General features: G+C 28.8%; 6 protein-coding genes and 2 long non-coding RNA genes across 12 annotated transcripts in view; 5 read left to right on the forward strand and 3 right to left on the reverse strand.

The window, feature by feature from the left end:
• The first annotated feature begins 1,741 nt into the window (after window positions 1–1,741).
• LOC111684518 (antigen 5 like allergen Cul n 1-like) lies at window positions 1,742–2,850 on the forward strand. Its single transcript, XM_023446704.2, has 3 exons — window positions 1,742–1,999; window positions 2,065–2,456; window positions 2,517–2,850. The coding sequence occupies exons 1-3, from the start codon at window positions 1,880–1,882 to the stop codon at window positions 2,773–2,775; spliced, it is 771 nt and encodes a 256-aa protein (XP_023302472.2). The 5' UTR covers window positions 1,742–1,879; the 3' UTR covers window positions 2,776–2,850.
• Window positions 2,851–3,198: 348 nt separating this feature from the next.
• LOC111684515 (antigen 5 like allergen Cul n 1-like) lies at window positions 3,199–4,389 on the forward strand. Its single transcript, XM_023446700.2, has 3 exons — window positions 3,199–3,372; window positions 3,427–3,818; window positions 3,881–4,389. The coding sequence occupies exons 1-3, from the start codon at window positions 3,247–3,249 to the stop codon at window positions 4,161–4,163; spliced, it is 801 nt and encodes a 266-aa protein (XP_023302468.2). The 5' UTR covers window positions 3,199–3,246; the 3' UTR covers window positions 4,164–4,389.
• A 2,416-nt stretch (window positions 4,390–6,805) lies between these two features.
• Window positions 6,806–8,408, reverse strand: LOC111684503 (antigen 5 like allergen Cul n 1-like). The gene is made up of 3 exons (XM_023446688.2): window positions 8,242–8,408; window positions 7,288–7,682; window positions 6,806–7,217 (listed from the first exon to the last, which is right to left on the reverse strand). Exons 1-3 carry the CDS (start codon window positions 8,365–8,367, stop codon window positions 6,962–6,964), a joined length of 777 nt encoding a protein of 258 aa, XP_023302456.2. The 5' UTR covers window positions 8,368–8,408; the 3' UTR covers window positions 6,806–6,961.
• Window positions 8,409–8,943: 535 nt separating this feature from the next.
• On the forward strand, window positions 8,944–10,061 carry LOC111684509 (antigen 5 like allergen Cul n 1-like). Its single transcript, XM_023446693.2, has 3 exons — window positions 8,944–9,079; window positions 9,147–9,538; window positions 9,742–10,061. The coding sequence occupies exons 1-3, from the start codon at window positions 8,960–8,962 to the stop codon at window positions 9,998–10,000; spliced, it is 771 nt and encodes a 256-aa protein (XP_023302461.2). The 5' UTR covers window positions 8,944–8,959; the 3' UTR covers window positions 10,001–10,061.
• Window positions 10,062–10,671: 610 nt separating this feature from the next.
• LOC111684500 (antigen 5 like allergen Cul n 1-like) lies at window positions 10,672–11,675 on the reverse strand. Its single transcript, XM_023446685.2, has 3 exons — window positions 11,522–11,675; window positions 11,072–11,466; window positions 10,672–11,006 (listed from the first exon to the last, which is right to left on the reverse strand). Exons 1-3 carry the CDS (start codon window positions 11,642–11,644, stop codon window positions 10,751–10,753), a joined length of 774 nt encoding a protein of 257 aa, XP_023302453.2. The 5' UTR covers window positions 11,645–11,675; the 3' UTR covers window positions 10,672–10,750.
• A 568-nt stretch (window positions 11,676–12,243) lies between these two features.
• Window positions 12,244–13,909, forward strand: LOC124418711. The gene is made up of 3 exons (XR_006940181.1): window positions 12,244–12,254; window positions 12,359–12,366; window positions 13,711–13,909. It is a non-coding gene; the product is annotated as an uncharacterized LOC124418711 (long non-coding RNA).
• Window positions 13,910–13,990: 81 nt separating this feature from the next.
• On the forward strand, window positions 13,991–15,582 carry LOC124419106. Its single transcript, XR_006940404.1, has 2 exons — window positions 13,991–14,045; window positions 15,384–15,582. It is a non-coding gene; the product is annotated as an uncharacterized LOC124419106 (long non-coding RNA).
• A 6,088-nt stretch (window positions 15,583–21,670) lies between these two features.
• Window positions 21,671–23,961, reverse strand: part of LOC111684525 (Ca(2+)/calmodulin-responsive adenylate cyclase) — a 129,881-nt gene continuing 127,590 nt past the window's right edge. For all 5 annotated transcript variants that reach the window (XM_046946805.1, XM_046946808.1, XM_046946807.1 and 2 more), the window contains one exon: window positions 21,671–22,750. In XM_046946805.1, coding sequence (XP_046802761.1) covers window positions 22,410–22,750 — 341 coding nt within the window. In that variant the 3' untranslated portion in view covers window positions 21,671–22,409. The remainder of the gene's footprint in view (window positions 22,751–23,961) is intronic.

Raw genomic sequence — 23,961 nt, forward strand, 5'->3', positions numbered from 1 at the left:
AAATAACTATTTTATTATTTTTAGTACTTTGAATTAATTTGTTTTCTAAAAATTTCACAAAATAATTATGTATTAGTTAACATATACAAAGTGTGTTCATAATGTAATATGAAATAGCAAATGTTATTTTTGTCGGCAATTTATTAAGATTTTTTGAAAATTTTTATTTTTCGGGATTTAGAATCCGCGATTTTTAAAAATCAGTCCCCATTGGCATCCCTGATTTAGTAACACTAAATATTCCAATGGGTTGTTACTTGCAACAGGGGTAAAAAATACTATTTTTGGGTACTTTTAGAGTTTTTTATAATATTGATTCTAGAAACATAAAAATAAGCATATAACGTTCGGAGTCAAAAAGAACCTATAATGTTGATACTTTTTCGTTCCTTAAAAGGTACTTTTTAAGTTTTCTATAATAATGAACAAAAACACATAAAATTAAGCATGGGAGTCCTAAAAGTGGTCCGTTTGGTAATTTTTCGTTTTCAACTAGTACCTTTTGTTTTCTTTTATATTGAACCTAGAAATATTAAACAAAATATTTTGAATATCAAAAATTTTTGTATTTTCTGGTACTTTTGCGTTCTTAAAAATTTTAATGGTTAAAAGAGGTTTGGCACTCAGGAACTTTCGATAAACAGGGACTTTCTCTTACTTTCTTCAACTGCAATTTTTTCTGAAATATTGAGACTGTAATCATAATAGATTTAATAGATTTTAAATATTGAACCTAGAAAAAATACATTTATATGTTATTGAAGAAGTAGTGAAAAGCGAGTTTTTTAAGTTTCTTTAATAATTATTTTTTAACGAAAGTTTTTGCTGGGAACTTTCATATTTACATAAAGAAATCAAATTATAAGTTTTTCGATGATTCGTCTATATTTGGCAAAAGCTCTGATTAGGATCAGACTATCATTTAATTGAGCTTAAGTTTTAACTTATAAAGATGTTGGTTAAATCATAACCCCCTTATTCAGGAACAAACTTTTCATTTTATAAACGGTTTATAAAATATATTTTGTATTGAAATTTTGTTTTATAAACATTTAATAAAATAAAAATTTTGTTTGTGAATAAGGGGGTAAAACTATTTACAGATTTAAAGAAATTTTAATAATAAAGGTATTGTTTTAATATAAATTTACATAAAAAAGATAATTAAAAAAAATAAAGAAGAGAATTTAAAAAAATAGAAAATTGTATTGAAATAAAATAGATTTTACTTATATTGAAATTTTTCTTTATAAACATTTAATAAAAAAATTTTGTTTGTGAATAAGGGGGTAAAACTATTTACAGATTTAAAAAAATTTTAAATTTTAATAATAAAAGTATTTTTTTTTAATTTAAATTTACATAAAAAAGATAATTTTTCAAAAAAAAAAATAATAATAATAATAATAATAATAATAATAATAATAATAATAATAATAAAGAAGAGAGAAATAGAGAATTTTTATAAAATCATCTTCTTAGTTTAATTGAATTAAACACATGATTTCAATTTAAAAACTAAATTATTTTATTATTAATTATTTTCTTAAAAAACAATAAATAAAAAAATCGACTTTTAATTTTGGGAGGTTTTTTCCTATTCATTATCAAAGTATAATAAATAAAAAGATAATAGAGGTGCAAAATAAGATATTACATATATCAACAAAATTTCATTAAAAGCAAATAGTGTACAAAATATCGCAAAATAATATATTTATTTATGTGTTAACTTAAAAAAAATAATTTTATCAAATATTATAGATTATGGAAATTTTGCAAGTGCCAAATTTTAACAAAACTTTAAAGCTATAAAAGAAAGTGTATTTTAAAAAAATTATAGTAGTTAAAGTGAAAAAGTTATTTGAACGGCACATAAATGAGACAATTTCTAATAGTTTTCGGCTTTGCAGCGGTCATTGCTGCTACATCGGCTACTGATTATTGTTCCAATCATTTATGCTTTTATGGTAAACATATTGCCTGTGGACATAATGGGGTAAGCTGGAATTTAAAAAATTAAAATTTTTAATGATTCGATCTGACTTTTGTTCTTTTTTTTAGCAATTTTCCTCTACTTGTCCTGCCGATGCCGCCATGGTTCCCATGACAGATTCTTTAAAACAATTAATTGTTGATGGTCATAATACGAAACGCAATTTCATTGCTGGTGGCGGTGATGTTAATCATAAACCTGCTTGTCGCATGGCCACTATGCAATGGGACGATGAATTAGCTTACTTCGCCAGTTTGAATGTAAAACAATGTGCAATGAAACATGATGCCTGTAGCAATACAGACAAATTGCATTATGTTGGACAGAATCTTGCCTGGATGGGATACTTCGAACCTGTTAATAACGAGAAAGAATTCAATAAGGCCATTGAAATGTGGTACGCTGAAGTGGCTAATTCTAAACAAGAATATATGGATTCATTTCCACCTTCTCAATTAAAGTAAGTTGAATAAGAAATGTTGCTTGCTTCATTATAATATTGTAATTTTAAATATATTAGCTCAATTGGACATTTCACTGCTATGATGACTGATCGTAATATACGAGTGGGCTGTGCGGCATCTACATATTCTATTTCTGGACAACCTTATAAGGCTTTCTTAGTAGCTTGTAATTATGCTTCTGGTAATATGCCAAATTTCCCGATTTATGTTAAATGTGATATACCAGCTAAAGACTGTTTAACTGGCAATAATCCTTCTTACCCTAACTTGTGCTCCGTTAATGAACAATTTGATCCTAATTATGGTTTTAATTAATTGTGTTAAATTCGTTTTGAATAAAGTTGTTTGCAAAATGTAAATTATTTTTTTTATATCCTTAATAATATTTGATTTCGGGATAAGCATAAAAACTTGAAATATTTTCCACACTCATAAACATAAAGTTTGTTAAAAAATTTTCCATTTATGATTATAGTTGAAAGCGTATTCAAGATGGTGTTTCAAAAACATTTGTTAAATAAATTAAATAATAAATAATTGAATAACAACAACAATTTTAAATTCGAACAAATTTTTCCATAAAATTTTTGTGACAAAAACGAAATTTAATGGAATATTTTTAAATTTATTAAAATAATATGTAATATTTATTTAATTACAATTTGTAAAAATTAAAACATAAATATATTTTAGTATATATACTTGAGCATTTTTGGAAAACTTTATCAGTTAAATTTTACATATCCAAACTTAAACTTAAGTTTTCAAAATTAAAAATCCAAAAAAATGAATAAATTCATAGCAATTTGTTGTATTGCGATTTTATTCGACCTAGCCAAGGCTACAGATTATTGCTCGGACTCTATTTGTGATGGGAAAAAAGGCTCTCATATTGCTTGTGATCATGATGGGGTAAGTTGTTGCTCTTATCTTAATGAAAAGACAAATCTCTATTAGTTTTTTTAGGAATTTTCTTCCTCTTGTCCGGATGATGCTGAAATGGTTGAAATGACTAGTTCTCTGCAAAAACTTATTGTGGATGAACATAATAAAAAACGTAATATTATAGCTGGCGGTGATGATGATTTTAAACCTGCCTGTCGCATGGCCACCATGGAATGGGATGATGAATTAGCCAAGTTAGCTGAATATAATGTTATGCAGTGTAAAATGAATCATGATGATTGTCATAATACTGAGGATTTCAAATACTCTGGACAAAATCTTGGTTCCATAGGCTTTTCGGATAATAAAAATGATACTGAGCAAATAACGAAATCAATTAAATTGTGGTTTGAGGAAAAGAAGGATGTTGATCAGTCCATTCTTGATGAATATCCCAGTGATTATTCTGGACCGTAAGTTGCCGGAAAATTTTCATAATATATTAGGTGCTCTGTTAAATATATAATTATTTTAGTGATATTGGCCATTTTACCGTTATGATGGTTGATCGTAATATTCGTGTAGGTTGTGCTGCTGCCACTTATTCCAAGGACTCTCATAATAATTATTTGTTTGCCTGCAATTATGCCTCTACTAATATGGTGGGTTTTCCAATATATAAAAGTTGCGATAAGGCAGCTGATGATTGTGAATCTGGCACTAATTCATCATATAAAAATTTGTGTTCTACTTCGGAATCTTATGATGTTAATAAGTTTCAGTTGAAGGATTCTTTTTTTTTTAATCTGTATGTTTGATTTATGGTGAATGGAGAATTTTTTGTTATTATGTTTTAAATTTGTTATTGTCAGTAATTTTACAAAATTTCTTTAAATTGTGTTATTTTAAAATAAATTGCATATTTTGTTGTAAACATTTTCTACTTGTTTTTGGTATAAATTGTGTTAATATTTCAAGTCAACTAAAAATTTGATTGATAACAGAATGAAAGCATTAAGTGTTATAAATCATTGTAAAGTTAAAGAAATTACGCCTATATATACATATGTATATAATATAAATACAAATACAAAACATAATAAGGGTTTTCATTTAAACGTTCAAAATCCTCGTAAACTGTGCAACCTGTGCATGTTTCCATTCTAGCAATTGACTTGTATGGAAATTGATTTGCACAACCCTTATAAGTTTGAGCGACTATTTAGACTGGCAAACTTGCGCAAACACATTGTACATTTAATAAATCCGTTCGCTATTGTTCACATTTGAATTTATGGACTTAAATATTCACATGTTAAACATATTTTGTCAATTTTTTTGTTAAAATAATTTATTTATTATTTTTTGATTTTGTTTCACATTGTATTTAAGTGTTTATAAATATTGTAATTGAACAGAATTTAAACAGGGATTTCATGAAACAAGTCGAATAAACTTGCCTACTTGCACAAATGGGAAACTTAAGCGTTTAAATGAAAACCCTTAATCAATTTCGAAAAACAGAGGAAACGTTTTCGGTGAAATTGTATGAGGTTTATAATAAAATAAAAACTTAAAAATTTTCGGAAGAATTACGACATTTGTAATAATATTGGAGTTGTATACAAATTTGTGTTATGTCATTGATATAGTCTCCCAAAGAGCCTTCATATGATACTTAATTTGCAAAAGGTTAATTTGCCAAAAATGTGAAAAAATCATAAAGTTCTTAAAAAGGACCTTTTTATCCTTTGATCCAGCTCATGTGTCTATATTAGGCCATGCATGTATATTAGGCCACCCATACATATGTGTACGAGTTCTTGTAGATACCCAGCAGTTCAACGGGACAGTCCCGAACTGGCCACTTAACCTACCACTTGTGGTGGCCCCTAGCCACCTGACTACCCAGGTGACCAACCATTTTAACATGGGCTTGTCCTACGAGGAAGTCAATCCTTACTCTACACCCAACAAAGAGACAGTAAAGAGATGATTGCCTCCGCTCTCGGTTACAAATGGGACACTAAAGTGACGACTGTTTTCATTCTCGATTACAAAGAGTTTATTTGTGTTGAAAGACCAAAGAAATACGAATTGGAGTCAGCCAGGCGGTAAGATATTAATGGAACTAAAATTTAAAAATTTCAAGTGTCTACTCTATAGAATACTATGGCACAATAATGTGACGATTGACCCGAATGATAAAAATTTGAGTCAACCAGATGGTGGCATATTAGTAGAAAGTAATAATCATTTCTTCATTTTCTTCATGGGTAAAATAACTACTTTCAGAAGTACAAAAAAATCTAATTTTAAGAGTATAATCTTTAGGTTACTTGAGGATAGTAAAGAGAGGACTGTCTCCGCTCCCGCTTACAAAGAGGACACTAAAGTGACGACTGTCTTCATTTTCGATTACAAAGGGTACATTCGTGACGAATGACCCAAAACATACGAATTACGATCATCCAGGTGGTTAACTATTAGTGGAAATTACTGTCTTTTTCGTATGCATTGACTCTTTGTCGAACTGCTGGGTAGTGAATCCATTATCGTGTGTCTGTCCGTCAATCTGTGTGTTTGTTAAAATGACTTTAAAATTAATTTTCTGAATCATCAACAATTCTGTCTTGTTTATTTCTTGTTTATCAGCAAAATCAATCCATAAATAACGAATAAATTTTAAAAAATCCCAAAAAACCCCTAAAAATTTCGACTTGCTTACACAAAAATAAGTAGCAGCAACAACACACAGCATAATATGGAAAATGTTGTTATGTCGTGTTGTTATTATCTCGAAATGGAATGAAATTAAGTATGTAGAGCCCGGAGTAAGTGAGAACCTGTAAAATTGAATATTCTGGTACTTTTACGTTTATAACTTTTACTTTTTGATTTCTATAATATTGAAACATAAAATAAAGCATATAGGCCGTAGAGTATATGAGAACCTATAAAAAGATCTTCTTGGTACGTTTTCCTTATTAAAGAAATATAAAATTAAGCGTGTAGAGAAAGGGAGTAAATGGAATTTAAACCATAAGAGTGCATTTTTTGTTACTTTTTTGTTATGTGATATAATTAAAATGTATAAAAGGATACTTTTTAAAACCATTTTGTTTTAAAACTATCATTTTGTGATTTTTGTATTAAAATTTGTACTGACTGTGAAGGAAAATAGAACTCTTCCTTGTTTAATTTTCAATTTTTTATTTCTTGAAAATTTAGATTAAAAATTTAATTTATAAAAAAATTTTTAATAAATATTCCATTTAAAGAAATTAAAAAAAATCAATTTATAATTTTTTTTTCCTAGAAAATAACAATTTTTCGAAGAATTTTCTATTAATAGAAAACTTGCAATAAATTCTTCAAATATTTTTGCTGAATATTGATGCCATTCACAATTGGTGTTGTATAGTTGTGTCATAGTATGTTGTAATTTTTTTTGTTTGAATTGTTTTCGTTTCAAACAAGTTTATTTGCAAGTTTTTATGACATACAACGATACAATATCGATTGTGAATTGGACAATTATTTATTTATATATATATTTGCTAAATTCTATTTCAATTTACATATGTATATATAAAAATATGTGTATATGTATTTACTAGAAAAATTTGTTAACGGAATACTCCTCTGAAATAGAACATAAATTCGGATATTTGGGATTGTGGCCAGTAGTGCAACATTCAGCCGGTTTCTTGCTACTAACATAGAGGGGGAATCCCAAAACATTGGTGGTAGCATAGTTACAAGCAAGCAAATAAGCCTTATATGACTGACCTTGTACAGCATAAGTAGATGCAGCACAACCCAGACGAATATTACGATCAGCCACCATAACAGTAAAGTGACCAATCATGCTAGATTTAAAAGAAAAAAAATCGATAAGAAATTTTGTAAAAAATAATTACAATAATTTTACAAACTTACGGTCCTTTATAATCCATAGGATACGACGCAATAATTGTACGATTACTGTTCTTAACTTCAGAGAACCATATGTCAACGTATTGTTTTAGTCTCTCAGCATCATTGGGATAATCGTAATAACTCACCCAAACAAGATTTTGACCAGAATATTTGAAGGCATCTGTATTGCGACATTTGTCATGTTGCATTTTACATTGTTTCACATTAAATGCAGCAATGGCAGCCAATTCATCATCCCATTGCATGGTGGCCATGCGACAAGCAGGATCGTGATTAGGATCACCGCCACCGGCTATAAAGTTACGTTTAGCATTGTGTGCATCAACTAATACTTGTTTTAATGAGTCGGTAAGCGTTACTATTTTAGCATCATCAGAGCAGGATTCAGCAAATTTCTTAAAGTTAAATGAATTATTGAAACAAGTATAAATATATAGTCAGTCATGGCCGACCATATGTGGAATTTACGTCTATTACAAAGTTATTTATGTTGAATTTAATCGCGTTATTGAGTTTATAAATTAATCTTGACCTTAAACTAATTTGTATGGGGGCTACGGTCAAATAAGATCAAATTATTACAAAAATCTGCAGTGTCATTTAAAATTCTATAAATCTATGTTTTTCGATTTTTTTCTTGACATACAAGAATATTTTACACATTTAACAATTATTTTAAATAACGTTCGTGACTTAAGTCAAAACATTACGACCTGTAGCATTCGCACTAGCTTTACATGGACCCATAAACAGACGGACGGACAGACCGGCAGAGAGTTAGACAGACGGACATAACATCGATTCAGAAAGTGATTCTGAGCTGAAAGGTATTCTTAAAAGTAGGACCAATATTTTTGGGTATTACAAACATCACAACAAACGCATTATATCCTCCCCACTATAGTGGTGTAGGATAAAAATATATTAATGTAACTTAATACTACGAAAACTTACTCCATCGTTGTCACAGGCAATATGTTTAACATCTTTGTCACATAGTGAGCTGGAACAATAGTCGGTGCCAGATACTAGAGCTATGGTAATGGCCATAAAATAGAAAAGTATCGTTAAACTATCCATCGTTTTAAGTTAGTAATTACTGTTCGATTTATTTAAGTCAAACTGATAATTATATCAAGATCAATTGCACATTTTATAGTAATGGAGTGTTTTAAATGCAAATTTTGTTTTTGTAAAAGATGTAACTGTTTTTTTGCGTGATGATCATGTTTTTTTAATTAAAGTCATTAATATGTTAATTAATTGAAAATATTGACTTGAGATACAGTTTAATGTTTGTATAAAGATCTGTGGGCAAAATAAAAGCTGGGGGAAGGATTATAGTGGATATTGAGAGTGAAAGTTTTTATAATAATTTTATCAGCTGATATAATTATTATAAATTACTAATTAATATTGTTTTAATTAAGTTTCTAACTAATTAAATACATACATATTTGTCCTATTTTTATAAATTTATATATTAAAAGTTTGTTTGCATCTCATTGTCTTAGATAACAATATCTTCAAAAAAAATAAGACTAATAAATAATATATCCACGTTTCAACTGTTCAAATATTAGCCTATATCTCCAAAATCAAGATCTAGTATAAAAGCAAAGTGTTTTTTGAATTTTAAAGTAGTTAATTCAAAATTAAAACGCCACTAAAAATGAGACAATTTTTAATAGTTTTTGCGCTTGCAGCAATTCTTGTGACTACATCGGCTATCGATTATTGTTCAAAAGATCTTTGCTACAAACGTAAACATATAACCTGTGAACATAATGGAGTAAGATTCTATTTTAAAATAGATTTATAAATTGTCCAATATATATATTAATAATCGAATTTTATAGCAATTTTCATCTACTTGCCCCTCCGATGCTGCCATAGTTACCATGACAGATTCTTTGAAACAATTGATTGTTGATGGTCACAATGCGAAACGTAATTTCATTGCTGGCGGTGGTGATGTTAATCACAAACCTGCTTGTCGCATGGCCACCATGCAATGGGATGATGAATTAGCTTATTTGGCTAGTTTTAATGTGAAACAATGTGCTATGAAACATGACTCCTGTCGCAACACTGAACAGTTCCGTTTTGCTGGACAAAATCTAGCTTGGATACATTATCTGGAACCTGTTAATAACGAGGCAGGTTTTAATAAATCCATTGAGTTGTGGTACGCTGAAGTAGCTAATTCTAAACAAGAATATATTGATTCATTTCCCGTTGAACAATTGTAGTAAGTTATATAAGAAATTTGTTTAGACCTGGCTCACATTGGGAAACTTTTGTTGAGAAACTTTTTATTTTGTGTGTGAAATCTTTCTCCTTTTCTCACACATAAAATTCAAAAGTTTCCCAAAAAAAAAAGTTTCTTACTGTGAACCAGGTCTCACATTTATATGTAAAATCATAATTTACATATTATAATTTTGATTTCAGTTCCATTGGTCATTTCACTGCTATGATGACTGATCGTAACACACATGTAGGCTGTTCTGCTGCGACATTTTCTATTTCTGGAAGTCGTTATAAAGCTTTCTTGGTAGCTTGCAACTATGCTTCTGGTAATCTGCGAGATGTTCCTATTTATGTAAAATGTGATAGACCAGCGAAAAACTGCTCAACTGGCAATAATCCTTCCTATCCTAACTTGTGTTCCATCAAGGAACATTTTGATGCTAATTATGGTTATTATTAAATTTGTGTAAAGTTGAAATTGTTTTATATCACAGTTTTTAATATATAAAGTTTTATCTGAACTAGTGCGTATGAGTTGTGCCACTTCTATCTGACAACATTAATTAATTTTGAGAGAAGTTTACATTTACTACTGTGATGTTAGCCGTACTATATAAGATCAGTTGTTTTGTTAAAAGTGTATTCAATATTTCGGTTTTTTTGTTTCATTTATTTTCTTCGACAAATAATTATTTGAGGTTTTATGTTAGTCGATTAATAATCGAGAAATTCAAAATTATTCGGTTAATCGGATAAAACAACTGAATGTTTTTTTTACTTTTTACAATAGTATTCTTCTTATTTAAAAAATACAATTTTCTACTTCTTTGTAACTTTTGCAATTATTTTTTTCCCAAATATTATAAATTCTTCATTTTAATGTGAAATCCTTTTTTATATATATATTATATTATTATAGACGTACTGATATACATATAGATAGATAGATAGATAGATAGATAGATAGATAGATAGATAGATAGATAGATAGATAGATAGATAGATAGATAAATAGATAGATAGATAGATAGATAGATAGATAGATAGATAGATAGATAGATAGATAGATAGATAGATAGATAGATAGATAGATAGATAGATAGATAGATAGATAGATAGATAGATAGATAATTATTGAATCAATTTCTTTATTAAATTCATAACTATAAACTGATAATAAACTAGTTATTATTTGTATAATTACTTAAATTTAGAACCATTTGTTAACAGTATACTGTTCGGAAAGGGAACATAAATTCGGATAGTTGGGATTACTGCCAGTGGTGCAAGATTGTCCAGCTTTCTTGCAGCTGGCATATATGGGGAAATTTATCATATTGGTAGTGGCATAATTACAGGCGACCAAGTAAGCCTTATAGGGCTGACCAGCTGGAGAGTAAGTAGAGGCGGCACAACCGACACGTATATTACGATCAGCCATCATGACAGTGAAATGACCAATAGCTCTATAATTACAATAAAGTTCAATTAAAAATTAATTACTTAATTAACAATGCTTTCAAAATCTTACGGTCCGGAATAACCATTAGGATAAGAGTCAATATACGTTTGTTTGCTGTCCTTAACTTCAGAATACCACATATCAACGGCTTGAGTTAGTTTCTGAGCATCATTAGGAATACCATAGTAGCCCATCCAAGCAAGATTTTGACCGGAATATTTGAAGGCATCTGTGTTACGGCATTTATCATGAGCCATTTTACATTGTTTAACATTGAATGCAGCAACGGCAGCTAATTCATCATCCCATTGCATGGTGGACATGCGACAAGCAGGACTATGTTTGGAATCACCCCCACGAGCAATGAAGTTACGTTTAACATTGTGAGCATCAACTAATAGTTTCTTTAATGAATCGGTTATTGTTACCATTTTTGCGTCGGCCGAACAGGAAGCATCGAATTTCTGAAAAAAAAATTAATTTTTAATTCATTTTTTATTTATTATTAAAAAATCGTACTCCATTGTTGTCACAAGCAATATGCTTAACACCCTTGCTACAAATTGAGCTGGAACAATAATCGGTAGCAGATGCTACTGCAATAATGGCTGAGAAATAGAAGAATACCAAGATATTATTCATCGTTTAAATTAAGTTATTTTAGTCTGATTTATCTTAGTCAAACTGATAAAGGCTTTCTCAGTAGCTATAACTTTTATATGATAAAGTTTGTTTGCATTTACTTACTTGGGTATATGTATGTATATTCATTGTAATAGATACAAGTGTTTTACTTTTTAATAGATAATAGGCGTGTTTATAGTTTTGTTTTTATTTAAATTTGTATTCCTAAATATTTACTTAAGATACTATTTTTTTTATTTACATTAAATCTCTTGACAAAATTGAAGCTGTTGACAATAAAAGAAATATAATTTGCACGTGCGATTGTTTACCGATTTCATAGCGTAATATTGAATAAAAGTTCCCAGAACTTATAACTTATGAATATTACTTTCTTTAAATATTTTATCATATTAAAACGCAAAAAGTTATCTATATTTTTTTTATTTCATATAGTTTTCTTTATTAATTTTGTTTTCAAAAATATTTTTATTATATACTTACATACATACATACATACGTTATTTTATTTTATTTTGAATTATTTAAATTTCTTTAGAAATTAAGAACTAATTAAACTTATATTTGTATCTCTTTCAGCTGTTAAAATATCAACACAAAACTTAATGTGATTGTTCATACGAAACATACATATAAGTAGTTATTTATTAAAAGATGAAGAACTACTCTAAGAGCTATTATCTCAACCTCCAACTATCTTTTGGATAGTAGTTTGAATAGTAAGTATTAAAATTAGTTAAGACAAAAACCAACATATTCAGACGAAATTACGGAAAATTATGCGACAAAATGGTTTAATTTTTTTTTAAGAATTTTGAAGAGTTATTGTACCTTTTTCGGAATAATTATAGGTTTTAATCTGAAATGTCACATTTAGCATTTCTCGTGGCCAAAATACCGAAATAGTAGCATATAAAATATAAAAATTGTTCAAAATAATGGCTCTTGGGGCCAGAGATGGTAATGTTTGGCAAAATTCTGATTTTAGTCTTAAATTACAAATTTCTGTTTCCATCGGCCTAAATATCCCGAAATAATAGTACAAATTGTACTAAATAAAAAGCTTTCGTGAATTTAGATGAAACAATAGACCTAGGTCCATTCTAAGTCCGTTTTCGGATTCAAAATAGGAATTTACCAGAAAGGTTAGTTTACACGCAAAAGTTTTCAAGATTAAAGAAAACACAAAAAAAAAAACAAGTAAGAAGTTATAGTTGGGCGAGGCCGACCATATAATACCCTACACCTGTATACGAATAAAATGTAATTTAGTTTTCATAATAAAGCATTTATGTTGAATGGAGGCAAGATGCATCAGATATACATAAGCCATATATTGTTTAATATAACTGTGGATATTTATGTAAAATTTTGATGGGGGCGTTTTATAAGGGCTAGGGTCAAATGAGGCCCCATAATTATAAAGTTCAGCAGGGTCATCAAGGCTAGTATAGAACTTGATTTTGCAGCTTTTTGTCTAGATACGAGTATATTAAACGTAATTATGAACTTAAAAGCCCTATTTGGCGGGTTCAGTTTTATGGGGCCTAGATGAAATAATGGACCGATGTTAACTGTTTTCAATACAGTACCATAAAAGATCATGTGCCAAATTTCATTGCTTTATCTCCTGTAGTTTGATTACAATATTTACTCTATTCGGGGGTACTATTGTTCCTGGGGCAATAGAATATCATGTACCAAATTTCATTGAATTATCTTCGAAATTGCGACCTGTAGTTTGATTACAAGGTTTACATGTACGGACGGATATACGAAAGGACATAGCTAAATCGACTCAAAAAATATTTCTGAGCCGAATAGTATACTATAAGATATAGGACAAATAGTATTCTGCATTACAAACATCAGCACAAACCCAATATACCCTCCCCACTAAAGTTGTGTAGGGTATAATAAATTTGACCTCTGCGTTGTAGGGTCTTGGGAACAGAACCATAACAGAACTTGAATTAAAAAGAGACTTCAACTGAAGTGGAATTGCTTTAGATCTTGAATTGAATAAAAGACTAAAAATTTTTTTATTTCTAACTTTATTTCAGATTGTTGTTATTATTTTGAGCACTAAATGAGCACTGGCTTTGGATTTAAATAAAGTTTAAAATTCCTGGTGGGATCTCACTATGATAATAAAGGATGCCTCTTTATCATCAGCCACAACTATAAAATTCCAGGCTTTAAATAATGCAGAACATAAGAAGAAAGAATAAAATGTTTCTTTAAAAACATTATTTTATATTATTTTACCTTTTTATCTTATAGGCATTTATTTCTCATACGAAACATACATATAAGTAGTTATTTTATTAAAAGATGAAGAAAACTCTAAGAGCTATTATCTCAACCTCCAACTATCTTTTGGATAGTAGTTTGAATAGTAAGTATTAAAATTAGTTAAGACAAAAACCAAATATTCAGACGAAATTACGGAAATTATGCGACAAAATGGTTTAATTTTTTTTAAGAATTTTGAAGATTATTGTACCTTTTTCGGAATAATTATAGGTTTTAATCTGAAATGTCACATTTAGCATTTCTCGTGGCCAAAATACCGAAATAGTAGCATATAAAATATAAAAATGTTCAAAATAATGGCTCTTGGGGCCAGAGATGGTAATGTTTGGCAAAATTCTGATTTTAGTCTTAAATTACAAATTTCTGTTTCCATCGGCCTAAATATCCCGAAATAATAGTACAAATTGTACTAAATAAAAAAGCTTTCGTGAATTTAGATGAAACAATAGACTAGGTCCATTCTAAGTCCGTTTTCGGATTCAAAATAGGAATTTACCAGAAAGGTTAGTTTACACGCAAAAGTTTTCAAGATTAAAGAAAACACAAAAAAAAAACAAGTAAGAAGTTATAGTTGGGCGAGGCCGACCATATAATACCCCTACACTGTATACGAATAAAATGTAATTTAGTTTTCATAATAAAGCATTTATGTTGAATGGAGGCAAGATGCATCAGATATACATAAGCCATATATGTTTAATATAACTGTGGATATTTATGTAAAATTTTGATGGGGCGTTTTATAAGGGCTAGGTCAAATGAGGCCCCTAATTATAAGATTATAAAGTTCAGCAGGGTCATCAAGGCTAGTATAGAACTTGATTTTGCAGCCTTTTTGTCTAGATACGAGTATATTAAACGTAATTATGAACTTAAAAGCCCTATTTGGCGGGTTCAGTTTTATGGGGCCTAGATGAAATAATGGACCGATGTTAACTGTTTTCAATACAGTACCATAAAAGATCATGTGCCAAATTTCATTGCTTTATCTCCTGTAGTTTGATTACAATATTTCTCTATTCGGGGGTACTATTGTTCCTGGGGCAATAGAATATCATGTACCAAATTTCATTGAATTATCTTCGAATTGCGACCTGTAGTTTGATTACAAGGTTTACATGTACGGACGGATATACGAAAGGACATAGCTAAATCGACTCAAAAAATATTTCTGAGCCGAATAGTATACTATAAGATATAGGACAAATAGTATTCTGCATTACAAACATCAGCACAAACCAATATACCCTCCCCACTAAAGTTGTGTAGGGTATAATAATTTGACCTCTGCGTTGTAGGGTCTTGGAACAGAACCATAACAGAACTTGAATTAAAAAGAGACTTCAACTGAAGTGGAATTGCTTTAGATCTTGAATTGAATAAAAGACTAAAAATTTTTTTATTTCTAACTTTATTTCAGATTGTTGTTATTATTTTGAGCACTAAATGAGCACTGGCTTTGGATTTAAATAAAGTTTAAAATTCCTGGTGGGATCTCACTATGATAATAAAGGATGCCTCTTTATCATCAGCCACAACTATAAAATTCCAGGCTTTAAATAATGCAGAACATAAGAAGAAAGAATAAAATGTTTCTTTAAAAACATTATTTTATATTATTTTACCTTTTTATCTTATAGGCATTTATTTCTGTGACCGATGCCTCAGACAAACCATATGCTGGCAGACGGAATGTCTAGGGCAGTGTGGTCTCCAATAGATTCACTGTATAAATAGAATTAGTTAGTAAATTATTTTAATTTATTAATTAAATTTATCTTAAATATAAAAACCTTAACATGTGTATATATCTATCATATATATATATATATATATATAATATATAATATATATATATATATTATAATATATATATATATATATATATATATATATATATATAATTACTATATATTATATAATATATATATATATCTATATATATATATATATATATAATATATATATATATATATATATATATAGATATATATATATATAAGTACTAGGAAAACATAATCGAACAGTAGGTGGATTCCACATCGTACTTTTCTTAAACCCGCTATAACTATAAACTAAGTGAGATAAGTGAACTTTTCGACATCTAATAGCTCACAAATTGAGCTACAATTTGGATATTAAAATGTTTACCCAAATGCCACGCCCATTATGAGAAAAGTGAGCGTTTTACATTTCAACGGTTGTTAAAACGGTAATTATAAAAGTTTTTAAAAACTAATGATGGCATATTTTAGACAATATTTTTTTCTACAAGTATGTTGAATGTTATGGTCATAACTCCACTATTGGGTTCGCTTTGAAGAAATCTGTAATTTGAAGAATTTTCACAAAAAACTGTTTACGTGTCCTAATCATACTTTTTTATAAAACGTTATAACTCTGAAAATAGCAAAGCGATTCACATAATTTCTTTTTCATGTAAAAGTTTAAGAAATGGGCTTTAGCACGGAGCTAAAATTTTGTCAAACTGCCACGCCCATTATGAAAAAAGTGGGAGTTTTACTTTAAAACGCTTACAATTACATAACGAAGAAGCGTTTTTAAAAACAAATGATTGCGTCTTGCAGACAATATATTTTTTCATAATCATTCCAAATTTGGAGGTGATAGCTATAACGCTGTGCATTCTATGGACGAAACTGTGATTTTAAGATTTAAACGAATCATGCTGTTTTTATAGCTTTGTCAGCAAGGACTTTCAAGCGTTATAGCTCAGGAACTAACTGAAGCGTTTTAAGTGATTTCTTTATCACATGATAGATTTGGAAATCTAGTTTTGTTACATGAAAAAAAATCATCTTACAGATTACCTTATCGAAAATACGTAAAGTGTTCGTTTTAAAACGCTCCCGGAACTTAGCAGTATTTTCAAAATGTTGTAACTTCTAAACCATTGAAGCTTTTTCGAAATTTCTTCGCTGTAGCATAGATTTTGAAATTAGCTTTCGTATGCTGTGCAATTTTTGAGAACTGCCACGCCCATTTTTTTATTTTACAGCATTTTGAAGTTTAAACGCTTACAAAACAGGTGAGTAAGGAGCGTTTTAAATTTTTGAAATGTGTTGAATTGTTGTATCTTTTTCTATATCCATGCCAAATTTCATCCAAACAGCTTTTAATCTGTAGCAGTTATAAGCTATTTGTTGAATTTTTGTTTATTCCACAAAAAGTGATTTTTCAAAAATCCAATTTTTTTTGTGAAGTACTAGGAAAACATAATCGAACAGTAGGTGGATTCCACATCGTGCTTTTCTTAAACTCGCTATAACTCTGAAACTAAGAGAGATTAGTGAACCTAGTTTTCGACAAAGAATAGCTTAGAAATTGAGCTATAATTTGGATGTAAAATGTTTACCCAAATGCCACGCCCATTATGAAAAAAGTGGGCGTTTTACATTTAAACCCTTGTTAAAACGGTATTTATAAAAGTTTTTAAAAACTAATGATGGCATATTTTAGACAATATTTTTATCTATAAGTATGTTGAATTTTGTGGTCATAACTCCAATATTGGATTCGCTTTGAAGAAATTTGTGAGTTTAAGAATTTTCCACAAAAAGCTGTTTATGTGTCCTAATCATATTTTATTAAAAAACGCTATAACTCTGAAACTAGCGAAGCGATTCACATTATTTCTTTTTCATGTAAAAGCTTAAGAAATGGACTTTGGCGGGGAACTAAAAATTTTGTCAAACTTCCACGCCTATTATGGAAAATGTGGGAGTTTTACTTTTTTTACATAAACATTCCAAATTTGGAGGTGATAGCTGCAATATTGAGCATACTATGGACGAAAGTGTGATTTTAAGATTTAACCGAATCATGCTGTTTTATAGCTTTGTCAGCAAGGAGTTTCAAGTGTAATAGCTCAGGAACTACTAAAGCGTTTTAAGCGATTTCTTTTCCACATGATAGATCTAGTTTTGTTACATGCAAAGATTTCATCTTACAGATTTACCTTATCCGAAATAATCCGAATAAAAAGCTTAGCAGTGTTTTCAAAATGTAATAACTTCTAAACCAATTAAGCTTTTTCGAATTTTCTTCATTGTTATGCAGAACTAGTTTATGTTATATTGCATTTCATATATATATTACATATACATATTACATTATTACATTTTGAAAACACTGCTAAGATTTTTAAAAAGAAATCTTATGTAACAAAACTAGACCTATCATGTGAAAAAGAAATCGCTTAAAACGCTTTGATGGTTTCTGAGCTATAACGCATCAAACTAATTGCTGACAAAGCTATATAAACAGCATGATTCGGTTAAATCTTAAAATCACAGTTTTGTCCATAGTATGCTCAGCGTTTTATCTATCACCACCAAATTTGGAACGTTTATGAAAAGATATATTATCTGCAAGACGCAATCATTCGTTTTTAAAAACGCTTCTTCGTTTTGTAATTGTAAGCGTTTTAAAGTTAAACTCCCACTTTTTTCATAATAGGCGTGGCAGTTTGACAAAAATTTTTGTTTCCCGCCAAAGTCCATTTCTTAAGCTTTTACATGAAAAAGAAATCATGTGAATCGCTCCGCTAGTTTCAGAGTTATAGCGTTTTTTAATAAAATATGATTAGGACACATAAACAGCTTTTTGTGGAAAATTCTTAAACTCACAGATTTCTTTAAAGCGAATCCAATATTGGAGTTATGACCACAAAATTCAACAAACTTATAGATAAAAATATTGTCTAAAATATGCCATCATTAGTTTTTAAAAACTTTTATAAATACCGTTTTAACAAGCGTTTAAATGTAAAACGCCCACTTTTATCATAATGGGCGTGGCATTTGGGTAAACATTTTACATCCAAATTATAGCTCAATTTCTAAGCTATTCTTTGTCGAAAACTAGGCTCACTTATCTCTCTTAGTTTCAGAGTTATAGCGAGTTTAAGAAAAACACGATGTGGAATCCACCTACTGTTCGATTATGTTTTCCTAGTACTTCACAAAAAAAATTGGATTTTTGAAAAATCACTTTTTGTGGAATAAACAAAAATTCAGCAAATAGCTTATAACTGCTACAGATTAAAAGCTGTATGGATGAAATTTGGCATGGATATAGAGAAAGATACAACAATTCAACACATTTTCAAAAAATTTAAAACGCTCCTTACTCACCTGTTTTGTAAGCGTTTAAACTTCAAAATGCTGTAAAATGAAAAATGGGCGTGGCAGTTCTCAAAAATTGCACAGCATACGAAAGCTAATTTCAAAATCTATGCTGCAGCGAAGAAATTTCGGAAAAAGCTTCATTGGTTTAGAAGTTACATCATTTTGAAAATACTGCTAAGTTTCGGGAGCGTTTTAAAACGAAAACTTTGCGAATTTCGGATAAGGTGAATCTGTAAGATGAATTTTTTGCATGTAACAAAACTAGATTTCCAAATATATCATGTGATAAAGAAATCACTTAAAACGCTTCAGTAGTTTCTGAGCTATAACGCTTGAAACTCCTTGCTGACAAAGCTATAAAAACAGCATTATTCGGTTAAATCTTAAAATCACAGTTTCGTCCATAGTATGCTCAGTGTTATAGCTATTACCTCCAAATTTGGAATGTTTATGAAAAAATATATTGTCTACAAGACGTAATCATTCGTTTTTAAAAACGCTTCTTCGTTATGTAATTGTAAGCGTTTTAAAGCAAAACTCCCACTTTTTTCATAATGGGCGTGGCAGTTTGACAAAAATTTTAGTTCCCCGCCAAAGTCCACTTCTTAAGCTTTTACATGAAAAAGAAATCATGTGAATCGCTTCGCTAGTTTCAGAGTTATAGCGTTTTTTAATAAAATATGATTAGGACACATAAACAGCTTTTTGTGGAAAATTCTTAAACTCACAAATTTCTTCAAAGCGAATCCAATATTGGAGTTATGACCACAAAATTCAACATACTTATAGATAAAAATATTGTCTAAAATATGCCATCATTAGTTTTTAAAAACTTTTATAAATACCCTTTTAACAAGCGTTTAAATGTAAAACGCCCACTTTTCTCATAATGGGCGTGGCATTTGCGTAAACATTTTACATCCAAGTTATAGCTCAATTTCTAAGCTATTCTTTGTCGAAAACTAGGTTCACTTATCTCTCTTAGTTTCAGAGTTATAGCGAGTTTAAGAAAAACACGATGTGGAATCCACCTACTGTTCGATTATGTTTTCCTAGTACTTCACAAAAAAAATTGGATTTTTGAAAAATCACTTTTTGTGGAATAAACAAAAATTCAGCAAATAGCTTATAACTGCTACAGATTAAAAGCTGTTTGGATGAAATTTGGCATGGATGTAGAGAAAGATACAACAATTCAACACATTTTCAAAAAATTTAAAACGCTCCTTACTCACCTGTTTTGTAAGCGTTTAAACTTCAAAATGCTGTAAAATGAAAAATGGGCGTGGCAGTTCTCAAAAATTGCACAGCATACGAAAGCTAAATTCAAAATCTATGCTACAGCGAAGAAATTTCGGAACAAGCTTCATTGGTTTAGAAGTTACATCATTTTGAAAATACTGTTAAGTTTCGGGAGCGTTTTAAAACGAAAACTTTACGTATTTCGGATAAGGTGAATCTGTAAGATGAATTTTTTGCATGTAACAAAACTAGATTTCCAAATCTATCATGTGATAAAGAAATCACTTAAAACGCTTCAGTAGTTTCTGAGCTATAACGCTTGAAACTCCTTGCTGACAAAGCTATTAAAAAAGCTTGATTTGGTTGAATCTTCAAATCACAATTTTGTCCATAGTATGCTTAATATTGGAGCTATCACCTTCAAATTTGGCATGTTTATGAAAAAAGATATGGATTACAAGACGCTATCTTTAACTTTTAAAAACGCTTCCTCGTTATGTAATTATAAGCGTTTTAAATTAAAACGCTCAATTTTTTGCATAATCGACAAGGATCCAAGTGATAGCTCAGCACAATTCCTGTTACTTACAGTGAATATATTGATCTAAATCATAATAGAAAATAAGACAAATTATTTTGTATATTTATAGGTTCTAATAATTTTCTCTTGATTTTTTAATGTATTTATTATATTGGTAAATAACTTAAATTCATGATAATGAATTACATTATAGTTTACATTCTTTTTCCATATGAATAGCGTTTTACTTAATATTTCTTTTTAATAATAGGCTTAAATGTAATTTTGAATATTCTTTTTGAATTTTTTTTTTTTTTTTTTAATTATACAAACTAGAATAATGACTTTAAAACTAAACAAACAAAAGAAATTAAAACACATATTAAGTTGTTTAATTAATTATGTACAGCAGTAATTAGTGATAACATTTTGTTAGATTAGTTGTGCATGAATAAGTATGTTATTTATCTGTTAAGGAGTTTAAAGAATGCCATTTAGCTTAAAGATTTCCATTTTTTTTAATTTTTGGGAGAAAATATAAAAATATTCATAATAATTGGAAGCATTATGAGCAAATAATAAATGTTAATGTAAAATAAACTAAAAGTATGTCACTAACTAAAAAAAAAAACGCTTGGCGTTTTTATACTTTTTAATAGATAATTTTACAAGAAATTATTTCATAATTTAAATCTAATTTAAGTATATAATTGTAAAAAAAAAAAAATTAAAAAATATTTATAAAAAGTTATTAATTTTAATATTATAATTAAGTAAAGCAATTGAGAGGTTTGTTTTATTTAAAATTGAATTTTATGTTTATATTTTCTTTACTTTTAAACAAAAACTTTTTTGTCATGAAGCGCAAAATTTTGTTTACTAATTGTATTTTCTTGGAAATATTTTTTGTATTTTTTTTTAACCGGGATATTTAATTAAGGTTCTCTTGTTTTACATTTTATCGTTTGTTTAATTAAGCATTGTTTATAAAGCATTAAATTGTTAATACATATTTAGATACATGTATACAGCAGCAATGTTGTTGCCTTTTTTGTAGTAACATTTACAATTGAGAATTTCTAATTAACTTAAATATTTCTTTGACTTGACTTGATAACTTAAAGTTTATGTACCTTTTATGAAGATTTACTTTATAATCTTTTTGATAAATTGTATATTTTTTGTTTTTTTTTTTGGTTAAATCTAAATATACTGCTATCAAAAAATACTTTATTTATTTTTACTTTTTTCTTTAAATATATATTTAACACATACACATCTAATTAAGTAGTATTAAGTTGTTAATAGACACCATTTTTAAATAAATTTTAGGTTTTCTTTATATCATCTTGGTTTTGAATATATGCACCACATACATCTTAAGGAAAATAGATTTTGAAAAAAAAAATGTTTTAGTTTTGTCTCTTAATTTCTAATTTAAGGAGAGAATGTTTATGGATGATGTGCTCACTTTCTAATTTCTCTTGCTTACCACCTATACTAGTATTTAGTAAAGTAATCGTTAAAGGTTTAATTAACTTTGTTGTTGCTGGTGTTGTTGATGTTGTGATTGCTGTTGCTGCTGTTGTTGTTGTGGTGTTCCAAATTTACTTGTTATTTTATGTGATACATTTACAATGGCCATTTCGTGTTTTGAATCCATATCACAATCATATAAACCACTTAATGAATCTAAACTTAATAGTCTGGAACTGGCACGACTGGAAACAGATGTATCATCAACATCTGGGGCATTATATAAAGAATTGACATCGGATAAAGCACCTTCGGCATCGGTTAAACCTGCCTCATTTAATAAAGATATATTTTCCAAACCCGGTTCATCGGTGATATAGCCAGTGGATTCAGCACCACCTAAGAAATAAAATAAGATTAATGGAAATGTTATTTCTAATACGTATACTTAATATTTAATTGGTCATAATTTCAATAACACACATACGTAACTCTTTAGAAAACTTTTCAATCAAATAGATATTATGAGAAAACCTTTTAATCGATTAGATTTCTTTAGAAAACTTTTCGATAGAATAGATTCCTTTAGAAGACATTAAGATCGAATAGATTTCTTTAGAAAATAGATATAGAATAGATTTCTTTAGCAAATGTTTCAATCGAATGGATTACTTTAGAAAACATTTCGACCGAATGGATTTCTTTAGAAAACTTTTCGATCGAATGGATTTCTTTAGAAAACTTTTCGATAGAATAGATTCCTTTAGAAGACATTAAGATCGAATAGATTTCTTTAGAAAATAGATATAGAATCGATTTCTTTAGCAAATGTTTCAATCGAATGGATTTCTTTAGAAAACTTTTCGATCGAATGGATTTCTTTAGAAAACTTTTCGATCGAATGGATTTCTTTAGAAAACTTTTCGATCGAATGGATTTCTTTAGAAAACTTTTCGATCGAATGGATTTCTTTAGAAAACTTTTCGATCGAATGGATTTCTTTAGAAAACTTTTCGATCGAATGGATTTCTTTAGAAAACTTTTCGATCGAATGGATTTTTTTAGAAAACTTTTCGATCGAATGGATTTCTTTAGAAAATTTTTTGATCGAATGGATTTCTTTAGAAAATTTTTTGATCGAATGGATTTCTTTAGAAAATTTTTTGATCGAATAGATTTCTTTAGAAAACTTTTCGATCGAATGATTTCTTTAGAAAACATTTCGATCGAATGATTTCTTTAAAAAACTTTTCGATCGAATGATTTCTTTAGAAAACTTTTCGATCGAATGATTTCTTTAGAAAACTTTTCGATCGAATGATTTCTTTAGAAAACTTTTCGATCGAATGATTTCTTTAGAAAACTTTTCGATCGAATAGATTTCTTTTGAAAATTTTTCGATAGAATGGATTTCTTTAGAAAACTTTTCGATCGAATGGATTTCTTTACAAAACTTTTCGATCGAATGGATTTCTTTACAAAACTTTTCGATCGAACAGTTTTTTTAAGAACTTTTTGATCGAATTGATTTTATTAGAAAACCTTTCGGTCACAAAGTTTTATTTCTTTTGGTTCGATCTATATGAAGTTTACTTTAATTTTAAATATCG

This window comes from Lucilia cuprina, chromosome 3 (assembly GCF_022045245.1).
Source record: "Lucilia cuprina isolate Lc7/37 chromosome 3, ASM2204524v1, whole genome shotgun sequence".
Lineage (NCBI taxonomy): Eukaryota > Metazoa > Arthropoda > Insecta > Diptera > Calliphoridae > Lucilia > Lucilia cuprina.